The 24,618-nt window shown below is 42.4% G+C and overlaps 1 protein-coding gene across 2 annotated transcripts; it reads right to left on the bottom strand.

Moving 5' to 3' along the window:
* Positions 1-223: 223 nt before the first annotated feature.
* Positions 224-24,371, bottom strand: fbxl2 (F-box and leucine-rich repeat protein 2). 2 transcript variants are annotated; one of them, XM_050034790.1, is made up of 14 exons: positions 23,806-24,371; positions 16,715-16,776; positions 10,432-10,486; positions 8,985-9,059; positions 8,584-8,678; positions 7,070-7,234; positions 6,762-6,888; positions 5,791-5,865; positions 5,552-5,679; positions 5,060-5,120; positions 4,906-4,950; positions 4,470-4,526; positions 4,130-4,342; positions 224-2,431 (listed from the first exon to the last, which is right to left on the bottom strand). In XM_050034790.1, exons 1-14 carry the CDS (start codon positions 23,833-23,835, stop codon positions 2,324-2,326), a joined length of 1,296 nt encoding a protein of 431 aa, XP_049890747.1. In that variant the 5' UTR covers positions 23,836-24,371; the 3' UTR covers positions 224-2,323. The 2 variants fall into 2 exon arrangements, with proteins under 2 accessions (XP_049890747.1, XP_049890746.1); XM_050034789.1 differs by having other exon boundaries at positions 5,552-5,682.
* Positions 24,372-24,618: the final 247 nt, after the last annotated feature.

A 24,618-nucleotide genomic window follows, 5' to 3' on the forward strand; every position in this document is an offset into this window, starting at 1 on the left:
AAGTAAAATTATATTCGTGTCAAATGTTATGGCTACATGATTTGTGTTTTCCGTACCGGAGTCATGAATCAAACAAGCCGCACTGTCTATGAGGGTGTGTCTACAGTCTACACGGCTCGTGGGTGACATCTAGCGGTGAAGCTGCGGTGTTGCCTGTGTTCAGTTTGCCGCAGTTTACTTATGAAGAACTCTTCAGACAAAATCTCACTCTGGAGAGACAAAGCACATTTACTATTAGTCACTTTTATTTATTCATTTGTTTATTTTTTTCATTTATTTCTTTATTTTCTTAAACATAAAACTGTTAAAACAGCTGTCAAAGAGAGGGCATTAGTATCACAGCCAGTCAAGTCAGCTATGTATCCATCTGAGTCTCTCTTCATCCTTCTGTCTGCTCTCCTTGTGTCAGTCCTAGCCATTGTCCTGCCAATCTCCCCAGTCTTTGAGCACTTGGCACTACGCAGCACTTGCCAGTCTCTTCTTTAGCGCAATATTGTGTTGTATTTTCAGTGCTTTGAGTAGTGGTATTTCATGCCCCATACATGTGTTACTCGCATGGCAAGACAGATAACGTTGAAATCCTGTTGATCAGAAGGAGTGTTTTGTATAGAGTGAAATAAACTGTTGGTTCTCAGTCACTACATATCACATCCCTGTTGTCACATATGTTTTGTAGGATTGGGTGAGTGGGAATTTGTTGCTGATCAATTTAATACATTAGATTGGCAAATCTCACCAGACCTGTGTCAAATGCTATCTCTAAGTCACCGATCATGTGCCGCCTGGGGCATTACACAGGTGGAGTATACTGAATACAGATAATTCATTATATCCTACATCAATAAATTGCCAATTACACAAAAATACACTAAATTAACTTTCAAATACATAAATTCACGTGATTGTCAGAAGGTTGAGGTGCCTTTGCTCACATTCTCTTAATTAATATCTCATCTTTAAGCAAATTTCCATTTCATTTTGAAGCAAAGTTGCACCACCGTTAGCCCTGATTGATATCCAAATACACACAGCAATAAATTTGAATAATGGACTTCACAGTCCAGTTAAAAAACAGTGGGTATACCACAGTTTTTCAGTGCTACTACACTCACTCTGAATAGTAGGGAGACTGGAAACCTACTGATGTAAACAAGTTCTGTGGTGCTAATCTAATCCAGGATGTAAACAAATGCTTAAGTGGTCAAGTAGGAGCTAGTGCACAGGGCTACTGACAGGATTGGATCAGGGCCAACGAGCCAACATAACCACGTAGTACACAGGAGAGGCCACTCATCCCAGCAGCATACAGAGTCAACATAACGCTTTTAGACATTGAGGGTCTGAATCATAGGTCCTTTTTTTGTTAAACAGCAACAGTTGCTTCTTTTTCTATTCAAAAAGAATGACGAACATATCTTCCTCTCTGGATAGACAGGCATGGACAATTACAATAAGCACTGAAAAAAATAAAATAAAACAATTTTCTTGTTGGCCTACCCCAATTTTGAGTGAACTGCCGTTAAGTGTAACTCTTTTTTTTCCATTGCAAAACATTCTCTGTACAAACAGAATCTAAATCTCAACAAAAGTTTCTCAGATGCACAAATATGTCACATGTCCCCTTTTGTACTCTTTCCTGTTGTTTCTCAACTCTTCCACACTAGAGAGCTGAGCAGGCTGCGCCAAAGCTTCGCTGTTTATAGCCAGAAGATCTGCATTTCCCTACGACCCAGCTCTCCTCCCCCTCCATGCTGCGTGTTTATTGGTCAAAGCAGAATGAATCACAGGATGGTCACATAGAGGTGTCGTGTGATTGGTTGAGATGATACTCCACAGAGAGCAAACTGTCGCCCAAGATGACATTATTGTCTTCTTTTTTTTTTTTTTAGTTTGAACATGATGCATTGTAGTCCCATCTCCAGCTGTCCAGGTGCAGTCCTCTATGCCCACAGGTGGGGAGTCAGGGGTGTGAGGAGCAGGATGGAGTAGAGAACCTGTTGTTGTCTTTACAGTGAGAATGAGATAGAGAGAGAAAAAGAGAGAGTCCATCCATCCGTGTTCTTTCCACCCACCCCTCCACGCCCAAACCCCGGGGCTGCTGCACTCCTGATTGGTGAGCAAGAGGAGAGAGGAGGGGCGGGTTCAACTGATCAGGGGTGATCAGTCTATGTATTGATCAGTGATCAGGAGCAGCGAGTGGGTCCAGCCCCTCCTCTCCCCTACACCTACCTCAGTCCCCCACCCCCACCCCCCTATCCCATTTCAGCCCATATCAGAGCAGCAGGACCTGTAGACAGAGGTGGCCCCCCCTGGCCCTCCACTGTCAGAGGATGATGCAGCAGCGGCACAGACGCTGGCCACCTCCATGTACAGAGGGAGGGGGTGTCACTGGAGCAAAGTAAGCATGGACCTTGATCTCTGGAAGGTGGGCCTGTGTGGGAATAAGGAAGAGTGTTATTACAAAGACAGAAAAAAGCACAGCTGCAGGCCTCTCTTCTGTGTCCACTCAACCGTTTTTCCTTAAAGGAATGGTTTGACATTTTGGGAAATACACTTATTTGTGTACTTGTTGAGAGTAAAATAAGATCAATACCACTGTCACACTGTATGAGAGTAGTATTGATCCTCTCATCTAACTCTATGCAAGAAGGCAAATCAGTGTATTTCCAAAACTATTTATTCAAAGAAGTGCATGGTGGTGTCTTTATCTGCACAAACTCTGCCCTCTGCCTGTATGTTCTTATTTTTTGTGTTGGGGATGTTAGCCATGCACCACCACAGGGCTTAGGTGAGATGGGGCTTTAGGAAAAGGCACAGCACAGAAACGCTAAATGAAAGTGAGTATGCAAGACAATCCGGCATAGTATACCTTTAATCCAAGTATAAACTACAGTGTATCATTTTTAGATAAAATAACTTAGAGAATGGCCCCGTTCACACCTGGTGTTAACATGTCTTTGGTGATCGGATCAAAAGTGGAGAGCTCTAACTGCAAGTGTGAATGCACCCAATGCATCCTCATTTCGTCTTAAGAGCTCTCTCAGACCACATTTGGAAGTGGCCTGGGCCGCATTTAGCCACATTCTTTCAGTAGTGTGTATGCTATTGTGTCCTTGGACACTTTGAATGGTCACCTACTCAGCTGACGTACTCTATATAGGTATAAGTACATACTAATTTGTGCACCAACATCTTTGATTTAAAGTGCGAAACAAGAGGAAGAAGCCATAACAATGTGGAACACGCCAGGGAATGGATGCCGTCTGTGTTGTTTTGATGTTACCCGTGTGTGCAGTTCGGAAAAGTGTACCTAACAGGCTTTCTACCAGAAAGGCCCTTCCTGGTTAAGGTTAGGAAGGTGGTTAGGTAATGAATGAATAGACTTCCGTCTAGTGAGCTTTCTGGGAGAAAGCCTACAAGAAAAACTTCTTCCATATGCCCTGCGCATTAAGGTCTTTGCAAATGTCTTCCTCTGGTCCTTTTATTTTCCATCAGACTAGACACGGGATTCGGGAAGTGCATATCTGCCTCCTGCTGGTTAAAAATAACGCATTTGGTCTTTACAAACAGAAGTGATGTATGTGCTTATTTGCGTGTAGAGCGGAGGAGTGTTCCCTCCAGACACATGTGGACCACATTCTTATGCCAGGTGTAAACAGTCAGACTTCCTCTTTCTAAAATATGGCAAGTGAGCGAACTCTGGTGGATGGAACAAGGGTATTTGTCCAGATATGGTACGAGCAATAATACCATTCAGGGAGCCTATCCAGCCTCGATCGAGCCCAAGAAACAGCTTGCTGTTGCTCTGAAAATAGGTTGGAGGTGCACAAAACTTCACAAAAAAAAAAGAGCCAGAATGAGCTCAAGCAAGCGGCATGCCGCTTAGCCTGTTTGCTGACAAACAGAGCTGGTTACGACGTTCGCTTGTTTGCTCATTGGCAGTGTATCCATTTGGAAGAAGTGTTAGAGCTGTCCACTTGTGATCCGACCACCTAAGATGCATCTAAATACCAGGTGTAAACAGGACCGATAACTGAGCAGAGAAGTGACTTTAAGAGATCACTTATCAAATCTCCAAAAAGAGCAGATTCTATGTCACCAAAAACATGTCTCCATTATGTTCACTGACCCGGATGCGTTTGATGCCAGCCCTGGTGACTTGCTGACAGTCGTAGAGCTCAATGCGCTCCAGACGATGGCAGCTCTTCAGGTGTTCCAGGGTCACATCAGTGATGAGGGGGCAGTTGTCCAGCTCCACCACGGTGAGGCGCTCTTGGCCGCAGGTGCTGCTGCTCAGAGCTCTGATGCCATCGTCTGTGATCAGCTCGCAGTGGGACAGGGACTGTCCGTCCAGGACACAGCAAACAGGGTTGAAGACACACAGATAGCTGGATTAAAGCTCCATAAGCATGCACACAGGCTAAGGCAGAACCTGGCACAAAATCAGAACTGCAGGAGTGAATGTTTACCAGTGCTTGCAGGCGAGGGCAGTGGATAGAGAGCTGAACCAAGGTGTTATCTGTTACCTGAGGAGAGGACAATCTTCATTAACAAACTGTTCTCACATGTCTCCACACAGTTTGTTCGCAAAGTTACGTAATTCACAGTTTGTGGAAAGCATGTGTTGCAGGTTCGTGTCTAGTTTTGTATCCTGCTAAAACTTATTTTGCCTTTGACACTCCATTTTTGTCCTCCTCTCTGCTTTCTGTCAAAATCTATTTAAATACTGAAGTCACTGGCTGGAAACATAACTCTGTCATGCACACAATCACATCTGCCTTTTTCCAACAATCTAATCTCTACCCACACAAATCAATCAAAGCCAAAAATCAAAGCAGATTCAACACAGATAAATACCCTGAGCATGATGTTGGGAATAAAATAGGAAACCACAAACTGTCTTACCAAAATACATTCTTCCAAGTCCATTTTTTCAAGCTCGTGACAATTCTGTGAAAGAAACAGAGATAATTCAATTAAACTCAGAAATGGTCTAAATGACCCCAAGAAACAGTTCACAAAAGAGAAAACAGGACACAGAGAGCAAACTGAAACTCACCCTGGCCAGAACAGTGAACCCAGCATCAGTAACATGTGAGCATCGTGCAGCTTCAAGGATCCTGAGAACACACAGACAAACACAAAATCATCAGCCAGCATATTGTACGGGTTTTAATCAGACCTGAGATCCTTGTCAGACTGTAACCTTGTCTGTTCAACAGAATAATTTATTTCCAAGCCTTAGACAGCGTGTGGGACCTTTTCTTTTTGTTCACCCTGACGTGACTGCTCTGATGCACCTGTCTCTCAAGACATTTACACGTTCTCAAGCATGTGGGAGGACAACACTGATAAAAAAAAGAGACTTACTGTGGATTCTGGCATTTTCAGGCTGCTAAAATTACACGCAGAACCACAAATACCTAAGTTGATTCCAGTCCATTAGGGGAAAAGACAGTAGTCACACTGCTTGAGAGGGATGTTTTGTGGATACTGAAGCAAGCTGCTGCTGTCCTTGTGAAGGATGGTGGGACAGGTGTGTTTTGCTCACTTGAGTCGGGGACAGTTGAGTCCCATTGCAGTGAGGGAGGCATCAGTGATGTTACTGCAGCCAGACACACAAAGGATCTGTAGCTTGTGGCACCCTCGGCACAGACTGACCAAGCCTTCATCCGTTATCTGCTGGAGGCGACAGACGCGGGAGACAAATTACAAAAACACAGAGGCATACAGACGCAGCCCTCATGCATTTTTATCAGTCTCCTCCCCTCCCCCCATGCCACAACTTACAGTGCAAGACTGCATATTGATGGTGGTGAGTTCTGGGCAGTGTTTCTGAAGGTGCTTCAATGCTCCATCTTCCAGCTGTATTAAAATAAAACAAAAAATGCATCGTACTGTTAAAAAAAATCTAAATCAATAATCAGTAACTTATGTATGTGTCTGTTTTTTTGTGTCTTGATGGGAGAAACCTTTCCTCTTTTTCCAAATCAATAATATGTGACTACTGTCCTTTCTGAGCCCCAAACGATTATTTAAGGGGGTTTCATGTTTTTTTTTTCTCCAGGCACGAAAAACAGACTTTGGTTTAAAAAAAACTGAGCACACAGCCTGAAGAAAATATTGGCTCTACAGAGGCAGCAGAAAAAGAAAATGCCAGCCTGACACAAACCACTACATCAACAAAAAACCAACCAGTAAGATTAAGTTAAAAATTCCATCGGATGGAAAATGTACTGTTGGGAACAGTAAGTAGGGAAAAGGGCACATTTCTCCTCAATAAGGGCTGCGTGACTTTTTTTAGCAATGGGAAAGAAGTGTAGAGTATATTGTGGTTTTGGTTTTTATCTTAGATAATGTGGGGATAAATAAGTATTTGTTCTGAGTATTCTGTAGGTTTGTTTTAAAATTTTCCACAGCTGAGGCACAGCGTTAACCACCAGAGGACTCTGTTTACAGTAAACTGTAGTGAACAGTGTCATCTGGCAGCAGGTAACACAGTAACATCTTAATGCATGGAGAGATAAAAACCAAGTCAGGTGTCTTAATCTACTCCTTTTAAGAAATCTCGATATTTTATGGTGAAAATTTGTAAGAAAAAACAGCCTAAATAAAATTATGGTCTTGTGACTGTATTTTTGGGCTACCTAAAGGTTGAACTGGAATTGTATGTCAAAAAATGTATTTCAACATGGTATAAAAGCACTCCCTATTGATAAAGAAGACATAAAATGCCTGCTAAAAGAAAAAAATGACTGTACCTGTGTGCAGCCTCTGAGGAACAGTGCTCGTAAACCATTACAGCCTCTAGCCAGAGCCTCGATGCCATCACGTGTGATCTGGTCACACCATGACAAATTCAACATCTCCAGCATTCTGCAGCCATCGCTGAGCATCCGAGACAAATAAGACAAAACACAGAGGACATGTGAATTGAATGGAGATATGTCTGATATTATATTATATTATATTAAGGGCTTGAGGAGGAATTAAGAACATTTTCTTAAAGAGAATAATGGTGGTCATGTTATATGGGTTTGGGTAACAATACCAAGTGTGCAAACACTACCTGAGGGCCTTAAGGGAGTGGTTGCTGATAGACACACAGGACGTGAGATCTAGCTGTTTGAGTTTGGAACAGAACTTGCTGAGGCTGAGACAGGTGCTGTCTGTGATCTTGGTGCAGCCGTTCAGGTTCAACACTTCGATGTTTCTGCAGTTCTGAGCAAACGTCCTGGGAAACAGTTGAAACAGTAGACAGGGACGAAGGGGAATTACTCAAGAGTCGCTTCATTGAATAAGTAAGAAGTCAGATGCCAGGAGATGCTCAGGAGCTAATTAACAGAGTCATCTACAGGCCCTTGGGAGGTTGTTGTACACCTAATACACATTTCTTATTTTATTCTCCCAGGATCAGCTTGTACTTCTTTAAAGGCACAGGTCACCAAAAAAATAAAAAACACATATTTTTCCTCATACACTTAGTAATATTTGTCTAGATTGTTTTGGTGTGAATTGTTGAGTGATGGAGATATCTGCTGTAGAAATGTCGGCCCTCTCAGATACAATGCAACTAGATGGCACTCAGCTTGTGGTGCTCAAAGCGCCGAAAACGTACAACTAACAAACTCAACAGCAATGTCTCTTTCCTGAAATCATGACATGGTTACTCACAATAATCCACAGACCTTATTTTGAGCAGTTTCATGTAGGAATGATTTCCTGTCTACCGAACTACATCCGCCAACCTTATCACCATGCAGAAGGAAGTGTGTATCTCCTCATGGACGAGAGGCCTGTGCTTATGACAGCGCAAGAAGCTGATATTAATGGCATCCTCCTCAGCTGAGCTGTAATATTAGCTAGCTCAGTGGTGCTATGTGAGCTAGCAGTAGATGCACACTTCCTTCTGCATGGTGATTCAGTTGGTGGGTGTAGTTCAGTAGAAAGAAAATAGTTCCTACATGAAACTGCTCACAACAAGGTCTGTAGATTATCTTGAGTAACTGGGTCATGATTTTTGGGAGTACACATTATTGTTGAGTTTTCAAATGTATGTTTTTGGCGCTTTGAGCACCACAAGCTGAGTGCCATCTAGTTCCATTATATTGGAGAGAAGGCAGACATCTCTACAGCGAATATCTGCAACACTCGGCAACTCACACCAAGACAATCTAGACTGATAAATAGCAACAGAGGTAAGAGGAATCATATAGGGTTTTTTTTAAATTTGAGGTGGACTGTCCCTTTAAATCAGTTGCTTATAGAGGTGATAAATATCTTCAAGTAAAACCACAAAAATGAACAGATCAAGAGGTACAACTGTTATATATACAAAAAAATTATACCCCCATTGTTCTTCATTTGTCTTTTTTGTTTTCACAGTAAAGTGAGATTAAATGCAATTAGAAAAAAAGAGTTTCTTGTATAGAGTCCCCTGGGACTGAGGAGGCCCGAGCCATTTAAACTTTTAACATAACCACTTTAAACAACAAACTGTAATCAAACTAACAAGAGGTCAAATTAAAAACAGTAGAACTCTTATTATATCAGTATATGCCAGAGAGACAATGACAATCTCACTTCATGGAGGCATCTCCAACACTCAGGCAGCCCCTGAGGCTCAGCTGCCTCAGGAAGCCTCCGCAACGCTTTGAAATGTTCTCCACCACCCGCCCCTGAGAGAGATGGACAGATAGATGGAAAGACACAAAGAGAGAGAGAGAGAGAGAGAGAGAGAGAGAGAGAGAGAGAGTGATATGACTTGGGCCACAGGACAGAGGATCAGCCGTGACGTCACAGTCGGCACCAAAGCCTACCAACCCAGCGATAAGCCTTGGGCTGGATAATGCTACTCAACAAGCACACACGTGCTGCACACACACACACACACACACACACACACACACACACACACACACAAATACTGTCCATTCTACCCTTTCACTCTTCCTCTTATTCTGTCTCACAAACACATCCCTCACCTCTATGTCTGTCTGGAAGTTGAACAAGTCAATCTTCTGCCAGTTACTGCCATCTAGGGCCAGGACATTCCACGCCTGAGACGGAGACAGACAGGTTGTGGACAGAGACAGACATGTAGGTCAGTGAATGGTGACTCTGTTATCATAAAATGCACAAGAAATGAATGAACATAGCAGCTCAGCCTCTGTGTATGCATTGACTATGCCCTCTTTGTGTTTCTTTGTTCTTGGAGCAGGTGCACGAGCTGCTGTTTCACGTCTTACTTCCATCTAGAACCTCTTTAATGTGAGGATTTGCTTCTTTTCTCTGTTTGGGACATTGTGTAAAACGCACATAAAACAAAATGCAATGATTCGCAATCTTTTTCGACATATAGTGGGGTAAATAAGGGCTCAACATGTCAAGTTTTCTTTCATTAAACATATTTCAAATGCAGCTATTTGCATGAAATTTAGACCAGAGATTACCAGGTCTTAACTCAATAAAACTACACTGATAGAGAAATCATAATATTTCAATCCATAACAATTATGTGCAATAAAGTGAAATGATGACACAGCAAAAAAGCATTCGACATGCTAGCTGAAATTTATTTTACACTTGGAGAAGCCTTTGCTTGCAATGCCAGCTTCAAGGCACTTCCTGTCTGAAGAAATAATCTGTCACAGTGTGCAGGTGGGATTTTGCCCCATTTTTCACACAGACAGTTTTTTTTTTAAGTTAAAATTGAAGATTTTGGGGGCCCGGCTTGTGAATCTTGAGAAAAGAAATGTCACTCAAACCTCAACAAGTAGTGTCCTCAGTTCCCAAACACTTACTGAATGTTGTTAAAAGAAAAGGGGATGTAACACAGTGGTCCCAACTTTTTTGTAATCGCAGTTGTAAACTTAAAATATCTGGATTTTGGTCAGACAAAACCACACACCTGAAAACTTCCCGAGCTCCAGGAAATTGATAATGAGCATACTTCCCTGTTGTCTGATATCTAATAGACGAAATAACCGAACAATTTATCAGCTAAACGATCATCAGAATGACACCTGCATGAAGCTGTGCAGACAAGAGGTGAAGCAACCCTAAGATTGAAAACCTTCACTTTCATCACAGGTACAGAGAAACAACATTTTTCTAATCAAAATACGTTGGCGCTGTTGTAAGAGAAGCAGCTGCCACAGCTCTGTATTCACAGTCCACTTGCCAAGCCCCTGTTTTTATTCACAGATAGCTCATTCATAAACGGCTTTCAGCTGCAGTGCACTGTGGCTAAACAGTGGTGCACTTCCACATAACCAGCAGATGGCACTATATTATAGACATGTCTAGAGAATTCAATGATTGTAAACCGGTTTAAATTTAACCATGACATAGTTTAGGATTGCATCCATTCTTTTAAAACAATGAGTGTGATAGTGGGTGGTGTGCAGGTGAAGAGAGGGAAGCGCTTACCTTGGACACTTGGGCACACCTACAGAGTGTCACCACATCTAGATAGGAGAATATTCTAGAAAGAGAGACAAAAACAGAGTTTGTCAGTGATCACTCTCAGATAAAGAGCTCAGTTTCTAGCTAGACTTTATATTTGAATAGTTTTCCTTTTGTGTGATTTTATTCATGTGTTTTGTGTGTCTGTAGAGAACAGAACAATCCCCCTGTGGTGTTTGGTTGGTAGCAGGAGAGCCCCACAGACAGGCAGTGTTTGAGCTGTGGGGCGGTCAGCCACAAAGGGCTGCATGCAGCAGGCTACTGGGTCAGCTCAATCCATTAATCTGCCAATGAGTAATCTCTGGCACTCAGACAGGCAAGGCCACAGACAGCGTGGGACAGACAGACAAACATACAGATATATATACACAGACACATGTGCAGGAAACTAAACATGTACACCTCATCTGAGCTACCGGCAATTCATTATGGTTACTGCTCACAGACGAGCCTTCAAGGGCCAATCTATAGAAAATGTGAGGTATTCAGAGAATTGTCATGGTGCCAGAGCTTTGAGTGCAGCTGGGGTCTGAATGTCCTTTTAACCCTAGGAAACAGGAGCCGGCCATTGTTTCCTTCATATAGATGCGGACAAAGGCTGTGTGTTTTGATGTGCGTTGGGCCAGGGCATGTTGGGACATGTCCGCCTAATCTATACGGAGTCTTGCATCAGGAAGTACATGCACACAATCGACAAAGCAAGACACACACACACACACACACACACACACACAGTCCTTGGGGTGATCGCAGGCCACCAGAGAAGCTGACCAATCAAGCAGGAGCTCATCGATCTCCCCTCTAATAACTGGTTAATGGCTGTGATGCTGATCATTGATTGACTGTCTGTTTTAATCAAACACAATCTGACTTTCCATTATGTGTGAGAGAGAGGCCTTTTACCGACCACAGAAGGATTCTGTTAATCATACTTAGGCTACAGGGAAGCGATCAGTCAATCGGATTTGATGATGGAGCCGTGTATTTGCAAGAATATGGCGGTACGATATGTATCATGATGCAAGAGTTACTATACGATATACTGCGATATATTGCAATATTGTAAGTGAGGCCATATACTTCAAGTTTTTTTTATTTTTTTTTTATTTTAGGAAAACTGTCATAGTATAACAGTGGGCCCTGCATTTGTATTTGTCACAGACCCTGTAACATCCATCATCACAGCACTAATTTTTGTGTCATCTGAGTAAAGGAATTAACATTTGCCTATTTTTTAAGGTCAGTGTTGCCAACTTGGCGACTTTCACACTAGATTAAGCAACTTTTCATACCTTCCTAGAGACTTTATTTCTAAAAAGCGACTGGTGACGAATTTAGCAACTTATTCAGTAGGGCTGAACGCGTTGATCGTTGCCATGGCAATCAACATCCAAATCAGTATTCAAATACTCTATTTTCAAAAAACAAAAAGGTTTATATTGTCATTCATTATTCTCAGACAAGGACATTTAAACTTATTCATTCATTATCCATAACCGCTTATCCTGTTGGTTGGAGCCTATCCCAGCTGACACTGGGCGAGGGGTGGGGTACACCCTGGACAGGTGGCCAGACTATCACAGGGCTGACAAATGGAGACAGACAACCATTCACACTCACATTCACACCTACGGGCAATTTAGAGTCACCATTTAACCTGCATGTCTTTAGACTGTGGGAGGAAGCTGGAGTACCCAGAGAAAACCCACGCTGACATGGGGAGAACATGCAAACTCTGCACAGAAGGACATTTAAACTTTTTTAACTCCAACTCGCTCTCATCTAATGTCAGTTGTCTAAGACATTTGACAGCATGTGACAGGCATAAAGATACACTAGAAAGATGCAGAAAAAGTCAAGCATCTTGTAAAGTTTCAAACTTAATCAAAATGACCCCCAAAAAGTTGAGTGCCAAAGAAAACAGGCCTGGCAAATCACCTGCAATCTGTAAATAAACTGTCAAACAGCTGTCTTGCAAAGTATTCTCCTGTTTAGCTAATATGCCCAATGTCACTGCGACCCACAGATAATTCTCACTGAAGCTTCAATACCAAAAAACTGATATTTGGGACAGCCCTTTCATTTAGACCATCAGTGAAAGAGAGAGAAATATATTGTAATTTATTCCAATGCATGCTGCTCAGAGTAATCACAGTCCACAGCTCTTCCTTCATCAGTGCAGGGGTCTCTGCCTCTCTTCTCCTGCATCGTGCAGTAGGTGTGAGACAGGCAGTGAGCACAGTAGTGAGTTTCTATGGTTATGTTGACACTTTGGATTGGAAGTGAGAGAAAAGTGGTGCACTACAGTACAAGCACCATCGCTCCCATGTCGTTCAGTTATTATGTAGAGAATTTTACTGCTGAATCTAATTCAGCAAAGCTTTAATACTTTCATTTGTTTGGAAGGATGTCGCCAATATGCAAATGAGCCTATGATGTCATCTGGCGACTTTTAGTGACAGTTGGAGCTAGTGCTAGCTACTTTCATTCAGTCCTGTTAAAGTATTTGACACTTGCACTTGACAGTAAAAGCAAATTGGTTGAGAACAACCCATGATGTTTTACAAATTGTTCAATACAGATGGACTCACCGACTTTTTTCATAACAGGTGATATAATAGAGCCAAATTCAGAGGTACAACAACATGAGCAAGAAAGCTCTGATGCTGCCTGAACAAAGACAGAACAGAAAATAAGTTAGTAGCCTTTGATTGCTCCATCAAATCCTGCCTATTTTTTCTGACATGGTACATAATGGGATTTTAATGGAGCATAGTCCCATTTGTTGACAAAATGTACACCTGGCCCTTCAAGCATAGCAAGATAAGAGAGAGTCGAGCCGTCACCATGAGTCTAGGATTGGTTGCCATAGTAACTCCAGTCAGACATGAATTTGGGTGGTGGCGGGGAGGGTGCTGAGTCAGTGCTTCTGGGTAAGAAGACCCTGAACCACTCTGAACTCTCTCCGAGGCTCGTCTGTCAGACAAGGTTCTTCTATATCGCGGCACAGTTTTCACAGTTTATATCCATGCTGCACTGGCCTAGATAACAGCTGTTCATGATGCAGCGCCCGAGAGGCACACAAACGCGAAAACAAGGCAGGTACCGGGCTTGCTCACAGTGATACATTAAACATAAACACTAATGCTAATGAGAAGGCTAATTAAACACATTAACAGACTCATTAGCAAATATTCCTGTGGCAACATACATGCCAATACATACCACATGGGTGATCTACTCCAGTGGGTCCAACCCTTTATTTGGCTGGTGACCCCTTAAAATGAAGCAGTGTTTTCTTTTCTTTGACATATCTACAAATCTTTGGGTTTTACATTTACCTTACATTGGGCTACAGGAATTTACAGTGGGCAATTTTTTACTAATTTCTGTCATTTTAATGACAAAATGATTAATTGATTAGTTGAGAAGGTTACTGCCAGATTAATTGATGATAAAAATAGTTGTAAGTTGTAGCTCTTTTTCTTCTAAATAAGTGTTAAAGGGGACCTATTATGCATTTTCATATTTTCTGTCCAATATATAATGTTACAATGTCAGATGTTCTTATTAAATGTGGCCAAAGTTACAAATAATAAGGTAAACGTGTGTAAAGTAATCCCTGTGAGCAAAGACCTCGGGCTTCAGACTGTTCTAAGTACTCTGTTTCTTTCAATGTTCACTTTCTCCAGGCACGCTACTGCAGGTGTTTACATTACAAACACTGCTACATGTAGCTACATGCTAACGTCAGGGCCACATGTGATTCTGGTTGCCAATGTTGTTAATTACTCCCCTATGTTGGATCACATTCAGCTGGATCCTAACAGGCTGTATTTAGAGGCTTTTATTGGTACTTATTCATGGTAGAAAGTGTTGCTGTTCTCTGTTGCAGTCATTCTCAGGCTGAAATAAAGGTGAAATGGATGTATACAGAGAATTGGATACAGCTCTGGTGGCGGGACCCCATTCATTCCTATGAAAGTTGTTCAGCGGAGCATGAATTCAAAAAATTCAAGTGCTGTTTATAAAATTGCCCATATGATCGGCACTGTTTATGCACAAGAGAGACTAGAGACTTCCACCGGCTAAGCCAGCCACTTCTGGTCTTGCGCTCAGCTAATCTGAATGGGGATAAAATGATTCAATCATGTTGCTCATCCATGTTATTGGACCGAATTGATCAAATTCCGGTAGCGTGACGAGTCGTTTTGCGAGGGCTGTGACATCAAACAATTTTTTCACCAATCTACAGATGTATCTTTTGCCATGTAAGCCTAGGGCAAAATTCTTTGGGGGCCACATACCATCACATGACTAGTGTTGTCACGATACCAAAATCTTTGTTTCGGTACCAATACCAATATGAATTTCGATACTTTACGATACTCTTCGGTATCGTGACATTGTGACATCGTCCAAAGTCCTTTTGGATACAAACCTTTAGAACAATAAATAGCAGGGGTGTAACGGTACCAAAAAAATCATGATTTGGTCAGTACCTCGGTACGGACGTCACGGTTTGGTAACTCAAATGTCCCACCAAGTTTGTGTTGTCTCGTGTTGTCTCCCTTTGCGAGGCAGACTTTCTCTTGTCTTTTTTCACGTGCGCCAGCTGCGAATGTTGATACAGGTGTTGTCATACACACCACTTGTGCAATCTGTGCTCCAATAGGAACAAGAAAGGCGTTTGTGTGCATAAATGAGTAAAATAAATTAACTAAATTAATTAATTGAATCAATTTCAAAGTACCGGTATTTTCCAAATGCAGTATAGTACCGTTTGGAATACTCTAGTACCGTGGTACTATTTTAGTACCGGTATACCGTGCAACACTACACATTACGGATGTAATTACAGCGTAGCCACTACGAAAACTGGCTTCAAAGCCTGGCGCACTTACTGGGGGCCTGGACAGCGCAGACCCATTGACGGTGACCAATCAGAGCACTGTGGGCTTTTTTGTGTAGGAGGCTTAAAGAGACAGGTGCAAAAACACAACGTCTCAGACAGAAGGTGAATACCAAGTGTTTCAGCACAGACGGTTTGGGGAAAATAAAGTGTTTTTTGACTATTAAAGCATGTAAACATGTTTTAGTAGAAAACCAAAGTATGTACCTAAGAAATTAGCACAATAGGTGCCTGAGGAGGTAAAAATGTCCAGTATTTCTAATGAAAAAATGAAGAGAATAACCTACCTAGAACATTCCTTTTCCTCTTTCCTGTCCCATTCATCATCTAACAACCCCTTGGATTTATTGGGAAACCCCTCTGTAGGGGTCCCAATCCCCTGGACGGGAAACTCTGCTTTACTCTTTACACTAATTAATGTCTAATTGTAAAAAATGGTGTGAATAAATCACCTGTATGTGATTTTTTTGTTCAAAATGTCTACACACAGATGTATACTTTCATAACACAAAAATGTACGTAGAACAACATCACTGTGTACCATGGTGACAGGGCGTAACAAAATTATAAATACAAGAACAAATGGCGCCAATCAACCCACTTTCCATGGTTTAAAAACAAGATTATCTGCAGGAACAATGAGTCTTCCTCACAGCTGATGCAAGTGTCTGAACATGACACATGTGACAGTAGGTCATGTGATGTGTCATAGAGGGAGTGCATGAGAGTACATGTCTTTTCTGCCCCACCAGTGAAAGTATAGCTGTTGGTAATAGGTGTACTGGTAGTCTCTGTGGAGCACAGCTGGAGCAGCAGAAGAGCACAGCACTGCGGAATTCCCCACCAGCTAAGACGGGCTATTTATAGCACACATACACAGACGTACAGTTTGCATAGGCCCAGGAGTGTTTCACACACAGACACACACCTAAACATGCAGTGCTCAAGTGCAGAAATAAACAGTCGACACATCATGTGTCTGCAGTTACACGCAGGTGCTTCCTTTTTTAAACATACACACACACATCTATAATTCAGTGTGGAGGATGAACACATGTGTGAGAGTGTGTGTGATGTATGATTTAGAGGTCATGTGCAGCAGCTGATGTGGGACCAAATATTGGTCTGTAGGCCACATAGTTAACAGAACCTCATTTCAGACTAGTGAGCAACACACATATAAATACACACACTCCTACACACAACTGTTCAAGGCTGCTTCAGCTAATGAGTAACCCTGACCTAAGCCCTTGTCCCAGGGTATGTTGTGTTGTATTTTCTGCGTGTGCTGGTGTGTGCATGTGGAAGTGGCAGGTTCCTTATTATTAATCTTACCTAAGAAGAAGCTCTTTGGGGAGCTTCTTGTTAATGGGGGCTTCATCGCTGTTTGAGAACACCTGCGGAGACACAAAGATAAACAACAATAATGAGTGTTTGTGTTGTGTGTTAGAGGTGGTCAATAGCATTGACACAGAGAGACGACACATGGTGTTACCATGGCAATAGAAAGCACATTATCATATAACACTACATAAAATACAGATCTATATACATGACATTTATACAATATCATTTTGTTTGGCAAACTCAGAATTTGTTAAAAGAATAAGTTCACATTTTTTCAAGTAGGCCTTGAAGGGACAGTTTACCCCAAAGTCAGAGATACATATTTTCTCTCTTGCCTGTAGTGCTATTAATAAATTTAGATTGTTTTGGTGGGAGCTACAGAGTATTGGCGATAACAGCCATAGAGATGTTTGCCTTCTCTCCAATATATTGGAAAGAGATGGTATACAGCTTGTGGTACTTGAAGCAGACCTTGTTGTGAGCAGTTTCATGTAGGAACTATTTTCTTTCTACCCTACTAAATGCCCCAACTGTATCACCATGCCAAAGACATAATTTATCTAATGCTAGCTCACCTAGCACCATCGAACTAGCTAACGTCACAGCTCAGCCGTGGAGGACGCAATGAATGTCGTGCTGTCCATGTCCATGAGTGGATGCATCCTTGATACAGTTGGCAGGTGTAGTTTGGTAGAAAGAAAATAGCTCCTACATGAAACGGCTCACAACAAGGTCTGTGGATTATCTTGAGTAACCAGGTCATGATTTCTGGAGAGAGACATTGCTGTTCAGCTTCTTGAATGTATTTTTTGCCGCTTTGAGCACCAAAAGCCGAGTGCCATCTAGATCTATCATACTCAAGGGAAGGCAGACATCTTTACAGCCGATATCTGCAACACTCTGCAACTCACACCAAGACAATCTAGGCTGATGCTTTCAGTGTACGTAAGGGGGGCAAATCCACATGCTAATTCTGTGTAAAAAGGTATCCAAAATTCAGCTGAAGCAAAAGAAAGAGGTTCCAGTAGCAGTCAAATGAAATGGGTATCCTCCAGAGCTAGTTGTTGTATGAAAGCACCTCTTTTTATTACTAACCCTTTACTGCAGTTCAGCAAGGAAACACAAGGACACAATTTGGTACAAAATTTGGGAGATGCCCATTTGATTTTATAGCTCATACTTCTAATTTTTACACAGAAACAGGACAGAATTTAGTCTCCCCATCACTTAAATCAAAAGGGATCTCTTCACAGCCAGTATGGACAAGAGAAATGATCATATCAACTAAGAACACTTTCAATGTGTGTTGGTTTACGACTTCTGAAAAAATGTGAACCTATCCTTTAATAAAACTAGAACCTTACATGTTTCCAGTTACTAGTGAGAAAAAAAAGCTATTACGTGCTTAAGAGATGCTAATAAACAAGTCAGAGCTACGTTTGGCTTTCCACGTCCCCTCCTTACAAGCTTATAATTCTGTTAGCCTGGTCAGCTTGTTGGCATGCTTATCTCAATTAGTCTACTCGCTGGATGTCTGGCCATCTGCTGAGTGGGACACACACACATACACACACTCACACACTCTTACACACTTGCAGGTGATTCAAGTCAGACCTCTCTGTGTGAAGAACAGAGGCAGAACATTCTAGATCAGGTGGGCCGTATTCAGCCATGAATTTAAATTACGTCAAACACCCACATTCGCTGTGCCTCTGCAGACACGCATCCTGCGAGTGATACACTTGTATCCTCAAAGTCTCAGAAACCGTATCTAATGAGGAGGTTGGGGGGGGGGGACTCCCTGCTGCTTCACACGCAAACACAAACACTGAAATGTAAAAACACAAAGGGGAGCGAGGGGAAAGGCACAGGAGGAGCAAAGGTTGATTCTGGAAACATCTTGACTTCAGCGAGCTCCATGACAGATGCAGGCTCCTCGAAAGAGAAGGCAATAACGGTGAGGGAAGATGGGAGAAAGAGGGAGGACAGGGGGAACACGAGAACGTAAGAGACAGAGGCAAAGAAAGAAATGGTGCTACAGTCAGGAACTACAGGAAAATATGTGCAAAACTTGTTATCAAAATCAGAGTGAGAGGAGAGGGGATATAGGGAGGGAGGAAGTAAAGGCCATTTTAGAGGAAATGGGGTTAAAAAGACAAACGACAGGGAGTTGGTCCAGTCAAGGTCCAGCAAAAGATTAACTGAGCTGGTTTGAATTTTAACATCAGTGCTCAGGTAGCAATGCAGCACACAAAGAGCTTTGAACCTGATCTGAACCTATTCATTAACTATATCCAATAATAGCTCCAGGATAAAGGTAAAACCTTTCTCATCATTGGTTTGCCACATCGCCTTGTATTGAACTCTTCTTCACAATCTACCCATGAGGGCTGACACCAGCTACTTAATGATGGCTCAACACAATCTCTGAATAAATGCTTTAGAATTAAATCTTCATCATCACAATGTGACTTCCAGTTATATTTGGAACCATATCAATTGAGTTAACGGAGAGTAAATTGACCTTAATTGTGCAATACTGTGTGTACTGAATGGTAGGAAGAGACGAGGCCTGCTGTATATTGACTCAGTGTCTCTCTAAAGCCAGAGGTGGCTTAGGATTTAGGACTAAATTTAGACTTAATTCCAAACCACCTCTGTAACACATCACTCACCTTTGACCTTTCTGTCAACAGACACATGGTTACACACAATCTAGACAACCTACAACTGGTGGGCTTTGACAGGCAAAGAACACAGGCAAAATAATCTTTACATGTGATTTAAACGTGCTAATTGAAACATAATGTATAGTCTGGCACTGTCCACACTTTTCTAGTGATTGAAAGTACTTTTTCAATTCAGATTCACATTCAGACTTTTCAGATTGTCACTGAAACAATCATTGAAATCATTTCAACAAATATTTGCTGGTTTAAACCTGCTGCTATTCTCTCTTTTATGTCATTTAGGGCTGCTACTAACAACTATTTTCATTGTCAATGAAACTGCTTTTTTTTTTTAATTATTTGATTAATAGTTTGGTCTGTAAAACATCATAAATCAGTGAAAATGGCACAGCATAATTTCCTAGAGCTCATTAGCCAACAGTCCAAAACCAAAAATATTCAGTTTATGATACGAGACAATAAGCAGAAAATTCCTTGTGAATTTGTGAAGCTGGAACCACAAAGAATAGCACACATTGTTTCTTGAAAACCGACTTTGACAATAAACCGATTATAACTAAGTCAATTAAATTTCAGTCCCTTGAATAGTCGTCTATTAGACCAATCATTGCAACTGTAATATCATGTAAACTGGAGGGATGGGACTTGGGAACTGGTTCCAGTTGAGAACCTGTTCTAAATTGTCTGATCCATCAGAGTTGTTTGCCTACAAGCTTAAAAATTCCTTTTATTGATACCGGCATGTTCTTCTTGCACACTGCAAAATAGTGACATTAAACTCATGCTTCTACACTGCTTGAAATTTCGAGTTGGTATAACTGGCCCCTTCGCCCCTTGGTGCTGAACCACAAACCCAGACAAAAATGCTAAGTTAGCGATTAGCTAGCAATGAAGTATAAGGTTCAAAGACAGGCAGGTAAGGTTAGGGTAAGGGTTACATCTTGTTACATATAAAGCGAATAATGTCTTTATGTATAATGAATTTAAAAGTGGATTACTGCTATGTATGGCCTCATATTTATTCACTACAGTTTCGCATTGTAGCAGAGTTCAGCTAACCGTCACAAGGGTGGGTTTGTCTTGTACTAGTGGTGGGCGCGGTTTGTAGGGGCGTGTCATGCACGTGACAAACAGAATGTGTCTGCAGCCATGCATGTAGCGTTGCACGGTATACCGGTACTAAAATAGTACCGCGGTACTAGAGTATTCCAAACGGTACTATACTGCATTCGGAAAATACCGGTACTTTGAAACTGATTCAATTCATTAATTTAGTTAACTCAATTATGCACACAAACACCTTTCTTGTTCCTATTGGAGCACAGATTGCACAAGTGGTGTGTATGACAACACCTGTATCAACATTCGCAGCTGGCGCACGTGAAAAAAGACAAGAGAAAGTCTGAATCGCAAAGGGAGACAACACGAGACAACACAAACTTGGTGGAACATTTGAGTTACCAAACCGTGACGTCCGTACCGAGGTACTTACCGAACCATGATTTTTTTGGTACCGTTACACCCCTACTATTTATTGTTCTAAAGGTTTGTATCCAAAAGGACTTTTCCTTAGGAAAAGTACTGAAGAGTATCGAAAAGTATCGAAATTCATATTGGTATTGGTACCGAAACAAAGATTTTGGTATCGTGACAACACTACATGCATGTTTCTGAAACTTGCAACAAATAGGAATCATGGCGAAGAAGACTAAGCGGCCAAATTGTGGCATTATTCAGGAAGAACGATGACAACAGCTGCTTGTAAAGTCTGTAAAATGATAATTTTAAGTAGAGGTGGAGACACCTGCAATATGCTGAGACGTCTTTCTACGCAACACAAGGTTACATTCCAGGAATGCCATGTTTTTGAAACTGTATTTGAAGCCACTGCTTCCCAACTCAGCAGCAAGTTCATTACCGAGGGTACGTTATAATGACAATAACGCTACGCAGCTAAACTGTGCTCAGACTCAGAGATAATAAAACAGTTGCACTGATGCTGACAACTGGTGTAGGCCTACTCTTTTCCAAACTGAAAACTGATCGGGAATCAAGAAGGGAATCAATAAAGAATCAGACCAATAAGCAGAATCGATAATGGCACTGGTATCAATCAAATCTTACCTACTAACTTGATAAGGGTATAAACTGCTGGCCATACAAAACTTTCATCATTATTTTTAGACTAAACCATTAATCAGTCTAATAAAATCTATTAAACAATGATGTAATTGTTATTAAATTGTTAGTTGCAGCATATTTCATATAAATTTCTGTTTGCATGTCAATGGACAGGAAGTAAAAAAGTGCCTCAGTGTTGTGTGACCTAAACTCCAATGGAAAAGTTGCCAGGTGGAGTGGCACCAACAAAGTATTTAGTGTGTGATCTCAGCCATAGTTATGACATTATGACAGCAAGGTTCATCTCCAGTGCGCATGCTTTAATAAAGTTATCATCTCAGCATTCTGGTGCCCTCGTTCCCTGTGCCAGCAGAGCAGCATTCCCAAGCAGGGAGTTCCTCTCTGCAGTCATACTCCTATTCCTAGACAGTGTACAACTGGGTGGGTATGAAAATCTGGCTTCAGAACTTGCATGTCTCAGGTTTAAAGCTGCCACATTAAAGAAACTATGAGGAAATGAGATATGGGCCATATAGTGTGTTCAGTTTTGGGCCTGCAGTACAACAACAGCAAGTGGGCTTGTGCCAGATGTTCATTATAAAGCATCATCTCAGGTGTTAGGCTATTAGTCAACCCTCCCAAGTCCTCCTCTATTAGCCCCTACTCTTCTGACACACACTACCACACCAGCTTGTTTCCCACCATACACTGGTTTTCATCTGCGTCTAAGAAGCTTACAGCTCTGCTGAGAAATCCACTGATATGGCAACACACATCAGCGCCACTACCACCTTCTGTTCTCATTCACTCACACGTAGACACATACGATCAAGCAGCCAGCTGAATACCTGATGGAGAAAATCAAGTACAGTCCCGTCAAGTCAAACCATAAAGCTTCTCAGCAGTGCATGAACAATATTCCAGATAAAAAATGCCCACAGCTAATAGGGACCTATAACCAGCTCAACAGGAGCTAATTTTAGGCTTGTTCAAAATTATTAAGAAAACGCTGACACAGCGAAACATGATCATTATTTTACCACTGGTAATATGCATTAATTGAAGGCACGTGGACTAAGCTGCAAAAAAAAAGCCATACAGACAAAGAGTAAAACAACAACAAAAGAAGAGGCAAAACCTGCTCAAATTTTGATGTACAAAATGTATATAATATGGGTAAAATGCTGAATGCAGGACAGGTCAACCACGCACAAGCCCAGGGGTCCAAAGTGTCACTAAAACTAGCAAGCACCAACCACGAGGAGACTCAACCACAAAAATATGCAAAGGAACTGCAAATAGACAACGAATAGCTACAAAATGGGGGGAAACAAGCCCAAATTGACACAAAATGACCTCAGAGACACAGAATGATCTCAAGAAGACACAAAACCACAGAAAGATGCACGACTACAAAGAGATGCGAAAGAACAACAAAAAAGAGGCAAAACCAGCTCAAAGTCTGTGTTTCTTGACCCTATAAAGGAAAAGAAGGGGGCTTTTGTGTATCTGTGCCCAGGGGCCCACTGTCTTATAATCCACCCATGCTTGTATAAGTGTTTTTAACCTTCAGGTATACTGCTAAAGACCTGAATACTTCTTCCACCACTGCAGACGAGCACTGAGCTCGGACACAAAAGGGTGCGTGTTTTCCTCTCTCCTGCATATGATCATGGAAAGGTTGTGGGAGGACAAATGATCATTCAGAGCACTCATGTTATCTACTGTAGCATCACTGGCTCTTGATATAAAAGGACTATCTGTAGTGAGCCTGTGACTCTCAGAGAGCCACCCTAACCCCCCCTGTGGCACCTGTCATTCACAGACATCACATGAGGTGTCACAGTGTTATGAGCCAAACCCAAGTGATGACTAATTGAATGCTGCTACACCGCTTTTTATTTACAACATTAGTCTCCATCCGCAGCCCCAGTCGCCCCCTCCTGAAAGCCTGTAACCTCAGGCGACAGTGGCAGCCAGCCTCGGCCCTGATATATTGACTCTCCTCAGCCACAGCCCTCCTGTCCCGCAGTCCTCAGCTCCATGTTGTCGCTGTCTACTGGTGCGGCAGGACAATAACAGGATTTCGGATTACCCTTGACCAACAAAACGCCTCGGCTCCCGACTGCATGTTAAATTAGGAGCACGGTCGACACACACACACACACACATACACACACAGACACACACACTTATACAAGCCCACGACTCCCACGTCTACTAGAAACAAACAGTTTAACCGTTAGTGGTCCACTCCCTGTGTCATACCTCGAACCGGCCCTTGGTGATACCGTTCATGTCTGCTGCGGCACGTCCCTGCTACACGCCGCACACACACCAGTCGAGCCGTTTGACGGTTATTGTTTTTGTCGCCGTTTTATTTTTGGTCGGCCGGAGTGTAGGAGCCGAGCTGGAGCTGGGTCCTACACCCTCCCCCCCCAGCCGTCAGCGAGGCTCCTGTCTCCGGGTCAGTGAGGAGGAGGTGGCGGCGGTGGTGGTGGTGGTGGTAATGAGGGTGGTGTCGGTCCGGGGCGGCCTGCGGTAGCGTTAACGGTCGTTGTTTCGGAGACCAACGGCTCCCCAGCCCGTCTCATCACAGGGCTACCAAAATAACAATAATAACATGGACGGTCTGTCAAGTGACTTCACTTCCGCCTCTCCCTTCATCGCTCCAGCGCGAGTCAGCTGGCCCCAAATCCCCCAAGTTCGAGTTAAACACACGGGAAACGCTGCGTTAACGGCCGCCGTCGCCTCTCACAGCTTCTCCCACACACTAGACACTCGTATGGCGGCTGACATGGACGATTTCCTCCGTGTTTTCTGTTTACTTGCGGGGAAGGGGGAGGGTCTACGTGACGTCATTGCTGCGGGAAAAGCACGCGTGGTCGATTTGTTTTGATTGTGGGGTCTTGCGGAGATTTGGGGGAAAAAATATGACAATGGTCCTTTTGGGCCGCATTCGCCGCGGCAGTCACGGGTACTATAGCACCCGAGACGTGACCTGACACGAACCCGTGGGTCTGATAAGGGGAAGGAAACACTCTCATCTGTGGACGCAGGACCAAAGAGTGTGTCTGCAGT

This window comes from Epinephelus moara, chromosome 22 (assembly GCF_006386435.1).
Source record: "Epinephelus moara isolate mb chromosome 22, YSFRI_EMoa_1.0, whole genome shotgun sequence".
NCBI lineage: Eukaryota > Metazoa > Chordata > Actinopteri > Perciformes > Serranidae > Epinephelus > Epinephelus moara.

What these genes read in the sequence shown, in the direction of transcription:
- fbxl2 (XM_050034789.1), bottom strand. Translation starts at nt 23,835, where the DNA reads ATGAACGGTATCACCAAGGGCCGGTTCGAG. An exon ending in GTTGGAGATGCCTCCATGAA is followed by an intron (nt 7,235 to 8,583) that starts GTGAGATTGTCA and finishes ACTGTTTCCCAG; the next exon opens with GACGTTTGCTCAGAACTGCA. An exon ending in CACTCCCTTAAGGCCCTCAG is followed by an intron (nt 6,889 to 7,069) that starts GTAGTGTTTGCA and finishes TCGGATGCTCAG; the next exon opens with CGATGGCTGCAGAATGCTGG.